This window comes from Nomia melanderi, chromosome 1 (assembly GCF_051020985.1).
Source record: "Nomia melanderi isolate GNS246 chromosome 1, iyNomMela1, whole genome shotgun sequence".
Taxonomy (NCBI): Eukaryota; Metazoa; Arthropoda; class Insecta; order Hymenoptera; family Halictidae; genus Nomia; species Nomia melanderi.
In genome coordinates, this window is record NC_134999.1 from 20,665,768 (window position 1) to 20,671,126 (window position 5,359).

A 5,359-nucleotide genomic window follows, 5' to 3' on the forward strand; every position below is an offset into this window, starting at 1 on the left:
AACGAGCGATTCGCTTATCCGTTCGGCGCGGAGTTCTCAGGCTTTACGACTTTATAACGCCGGTGTTAGAGCGGATTATATTTTATTTATGTTTACCTATCGGGACCACTAACCGCGCGATCGGCGGATCACCCGGTTAACAGGTTAAAGCCTCGTTTCCATATCAAGAGACGCCCAGATCCGGCGCGAAGCCGCCGACACGTTTTCTCGAAGGAAACGTCGCGGCGCGGCGAGCTGCATACCTGCACGGTTTCGTCTTCTAACGAGCTCCAGCCATTAGAACGATCGTCTCGGCCAGGTGACAATACTTCCGACCGGTCTAATTAGCTCGCCGCCCGACAGGAAGACCGTCGCGTTCTCGTTTCCGTAATCCTCCCAACCCGGACGTCTTACGATCGTCGAAACGTCTATTTCCGAATCCCCTATTGGAGCAACGAAGCCTTTCGTCCAGTGAAACGCGCTCGCTCGTTAGCGGCTGTTTATTTGTCGAACTAAAGAAAGAACGGACTTTTTTCTACTCTGTAACAGGTACTTCCAGGGTTAATGGGATTCCGAGGCAACACTTTCTCTCGAAATATTTCGAACAGCGGATTTTACGACACGAATAAATTATTCCGAATCTCCAGCGAGTCTCTTAGAATTTCTGGGAGCAACGCCTCGGATCGCTCGCCTTGAGAACGCTTCGAGCGAGCCTGCGAATGTTCCGGTTTCCCGAAAAATTTGAATAAACGGACCGAAAGTTCTCGATTTCCGAGCGAATTTTCAAGAAGAATTCCGCGAGAGTCGCGTCCCTGATCGATCGTCGCGAGGAACGAGGTCACAGGTAGAAACGAACCGGTGACTAAGATGAGGCCGGGTGCCACCGGCTTTTTACCGGAGTAATTTTCCTGCCGCGGACGTTCCGAGAATTGAAAGCCACCTGAACCAGTCTGACGCGGCCAGTCAGGCCGCCCATCGCGATTTTCCACGCGGACACCGCGGACCGATGGACCGTTTGCCCCCCGGGGGCAGAGGCTCTCTTCTCTCGTTCCTGATACGTTGAGCGCCACGGTGAAATTGGGTTGCGCGACGCCTGTTCGTTCGTTTATAGTCTAGAACCCGTAAAAGGACATAGGTTCCTTCTCTCCTCTGATAAGTTACCAACGATGAGGCAGCTTCGACCGATGTAGCTGCAAGTGAAATCATCCTACGTCCAACCCGCGAATGACGCGTTCAATGGATACTTCTCGGTGTGCACCGGGCTCAACGTGTCAAGCGAGATCCGAGGCCTCCTATACATTCTCGAGCAGAGTCCATACTACGGAGACACAGTCTGCGTGAAGACCGAAACATCCATTCACTGTCGAGCCAACGTCCAGACTCGCAGAAACCGAACCGCTCCTCTACGAATCAGGCGATAAAAAGTAACGGACGATCACTCCGATCCACCAGGTCCATGAGACAAGAGTAGTCGGCCAGGCCTCTGTCGGACCGACGCGTCGCCATTGTTCGAACGAACCCCCGAGGATCGAGGATCCGCGCGGTACACAGAATAGACACCTAGCAACGTCGATTCCGAGGCTGACCGCTCGACGGTCCTAACGGGGCCGAGGCCTGGGCAGCGGTTGCTGATGATGGGAGTACCCGGTCCTGGAGTTGGCGGCGGGCGGCGTCCTCTCCGGGCTGTCGTCCAGACTCAAGCCAGCCACCAACTGCGCGATCTCTCTGTCCTTCTTCTCCTCCTTGGGCAGAGCGTTGCCGTTCTGGCCGCTGAATCCGAGGGACGCCAGGCTACCGTGGCTCCTGCTGCGGTGCTCGGCTCGGATGCTGTAGGAGAACGCCCTCTCGTTCAGGTGGCCCTTCCGCCGGTAGATCCCGGTGCCGAATCGTGACTCGTTCTCGGGACTGTCCCCGGCGGCCCTGTTCATCTCCGCCGTGGTCAGGTCGGCGTGCGACGCGGCCAGCCGCCTGGAGGCGCCTAAGGTCGACGTGTCCGCGTCCGGGTGCTGTCTTCTGCCCCTGTTCCCGGCGGTGCCGTACGTCCCAGCGGGATACATGGCGGCCGCCGGCGGTGGCGGAGGAACCACCGGGAGCGGAGCGTACACCGGAACGATGGGGGCAGCCGCGGGAATGGGCCTGAGACCTCTGGGATGATGGTGAGCCTTTCTGGGCAACGTGGCAGCGGGCACCAGGAGTACCGGCGCCGGTCTAGCCAAAGTACCGGCGACCGATCGACTGCTGGGCGGCAGGGGATGGGGGTGGTAGTGCTGCTGCCTGACAGGGTGGCCGAGAGTGTGGTGTCCATGGCCGTTCGTGTAGATCCCCTGGTGCAGCTGGGGATGGAGATGAGGCTGCTGCAGAGGGTCCTCGTGGGAGGTCCTGTTTTTCAGCTTCTTCAGCTTCTTGTTCGCTTTCCTGCGAACCGAGGAGGACGAGGACTCCTCGAGGAGCAGGGGCTGAGCGGGCGGCGGTGGCGGCGGCGGCGGGGGAGGTGGCGCGATCAGTTGACGAGGCCTGGAACCCTTGGTGCTTCTCAGGGTGCCCTGCTCCTGGTACAGACCGTCCACCTCGTCGCGACCCCTGGCCCAGACCTTGTGATTCTCGTCGCCGTTGTAGAGGCTCAGGTCGTCGGTGGACGTGGCGTCCAAGCGGTTCGCCTGCGGACTGTCCAGAGTGGTGCTGGAACCGCCCAGGGTGTGGTAGAGGCTGTTGCTGGACGGATGGCTGGCGGTGACCCCGTTGGTCGTCGCCGCGGACGGGTCCAGGCCCTTGGCGTAGCTGCTGTCCGCGTACGCGTGGAAGCAACACCTGACCAGGGCATTGGCCGCCATGTCCCGCTTGCAGATGAACGCGTGACACTCGAGCACCTTGATGCCGGTGGTCCGTCTGAGCACCGCGGCGAACAGGGGCGGGTGGTTGGCGCTGGGCGTCCTGGCGAACGGGGAGTCGAGCGGCAGGAACCTCGTGTTCGACGAGTCTCCGCTTCCGCCTTTCACGTGCCTGACCGCGGCGCAGTAGTGCAGCGCCTCGATCGGGAAGAACCTGGTCACCTTCTTGCGGTGCTCGTCCACGTTCTCGAGCAGCAGGCCGTTGCTCCAGACGCTCAACCAGGAGTCTATCCCGCGGGCGCCCAGTGCGCCTTGCTCGGGATACAGTTCTCTGAGCGGCTCCTGTACGCCGAGCAGTCCCTCCTTGCTGGCGTGAGGCACCGAGCTGCCCAGGTAGAGGACCCTGCAGCGACAGTACGGCGTGGCCGTGTCCTGGTTGGCACCCCTCATCTTGACCGGACGATCGAAGCGTGTCGACAGAGTCCTCGTCCGACGCGAAACGAACTCAATGGAACTTGGACGGGCGGACGGACCGGGAACAGCTAGAACCGAGCCGTGACACCCGAACCATCGGGCTGACGACTACGCGGAGCCTGGAGTGCACACGCTCGCGCGAACGAACGGCCAGGTAGCCCGGTGAATTCACTTCACTCGCGATTACGCAGTCACTTTCCAAGTCGGACGTTGCAAAATACGCGTGCGTGGACGTCGAGGAGAGCCGCTCTCGGCTCTATTTCGCAGCAGCTGTAGCCGCCACTCGCCCGAGATCGGCGTCAGGCCATTATGGCCGCCTTCTGACGGCCTCGCCCCACCACGCTCGCCGGGCCTCCTTCTCCCGAGCGTCGGGCCCTCTTCGTTCAGCGCGGCTCGGGGCCTGGTTCTTTCCTCCGCTCGTCTCCCTCCCACCTTCGGGCAACCTTCTCTTCGAGCTGTCCCCACCGCGCTCTCCCGCCTGGCCCGGGTCTCCTCCTCAGGTATGCGGTGCGCGCAGTGGCGTCGTCGTCCGCCCGGTCGCCCCTCACCTCCACGTGTACCGGGATCGACAGGTACACACCCGGCGAAAACACGCGCTCGCGCACACCCGAGAAAAAGAGGGAGAGCTGGAATTCAAGGGGCCCGTCGGCCGGTGGGTCGCCGCTGCTGGAATCCAGAGGCGCGGCCGCAGGCGTTAGCCACGCGAGCCGTCGTCTCCGACGTTCCTGCGAGCCTCATCGGCTCCGACGAGCGAGCAAATGATCCTGGGCCCCGCGAATTCCTTCGAACTTTAACGATCCCGAGTCTTCGATACCGAACAACGCACGGGACACGCAGATGGCGCTGGTCAACTTGTTCCTGGTCACTGATACTGGCAGCCGAACGCTGAGACTACGAGTTCCCTTCCGGCTCGCCGTGAGAACCGTTCCGATCCGGACCACCCGAGACACTTTTTCTTCTGGCCGAAGTACCGTACCGATACGTCCGAGCGCGCGCCACCAACGGAACGTCGAGCTGCTTCCGCTTGTACGCTCCTACGAGGACTGCGGTCCCAAGGAACGCGTGAGACTCCGACGGACTCTGCCCCACCGCTGCGCCTCACCTGGCCCCTCTCCTGTTCACTCTGTTCCTCGTTCTCCGTTTCTCCTCGGCGGGCCGCGTCTCGCTCGCCTTCTCTACCCAGGCACTCCCTGGCTCGACGTGTCGCCGTACCTGCCTCGGGAACCCTTCGCTCGCGATGGGGTGCCTGGAATTGTGCCGAGGGAAATGGGCATTCTTAGGCTGATTTTATGGAGGAACGCTAATGGCTCTCGCCGTTTTTTTTTCCTTCCCTCATTCTACTACGGCAGTGATGCAACCGGCGCGTTTTGTCGCGGCTGCCGCGCGACGTTCTCTGCTAATTGATCGCGGGAAATCTTGCTCTCCTGCTCGGACTCGCCGAGTTTTCGTCCGTAGGACGCGCCGAGCCGGTTGATGAGTCGCTCGGAAGATATTCTCCTGCCACGCTGACGTATCACTGAAAGTAATAGCGGATACCTCGTCTACGCTGATTACGCGTCGGACTGATCGACGACGAGCTGAGAAATAATAACTTCTTTCCATGGATTTCAATGAAGTCGCTTGTTTTCGTTCTTAATCGCTGCTCGCGGTTTCCTGATGCTTATCCCTTGCCACTTTGTTCGTAAATTCTACCTCGTGCCAGTTTAATTGTCACGCTTTCGGCTTCGTTCTAGGGCTAATTAAACGCCTAGGCCATCTCAGAGCCGTCTGTCGCTTATCGATCGCTCGGTCCTCGAGGGAGCCGTTCTCAGCCTCGGCGATCCCCGCGTCGCGCTAACGAACTCGTACTACTTTCTTTTCGCGCGTTACGTCCGACTTAATCAGTTCCGATTAAAATTGCAAATGGGCCGGGCTGGACGGAGGCACGCGCGCCTTTCGCGTTTCTGGGTAAACCCGCGCGGCTGGAAAACCTATCGCATTTCCTTTCGAGCGAGGCTGTGACCCGCGATAGAACCGGCGCGCAACCCGGGGGGATCGCAACTTAACCGGAAAACCGTTCCGTGTTCGCTTCTCGACCG

General features: G+C 60.3%; 1 protein-coding gene across 1 annotated transcript; it reads right to left on the minus strand.

Moving 5' to 3' along the window:
• Positions 1–1,577: 1,577 nt before the first annotated feature.
• On the minus strand, positions 1,578–4,360 carry LOC116426760 (uncharacterized). The gene has a single exon (XM_031976178.2). It carries the CDS (start codon positions 3,255–3,257, stop codon positions 1,578–1,580), a length of 1,680 nt encoding a protein of 559 aa, XP_031832038.1. The 5' UTR covers positions 3,258–4,360.
• Positions 4,361–5,359: the final 999 nt, after the last annotated feature.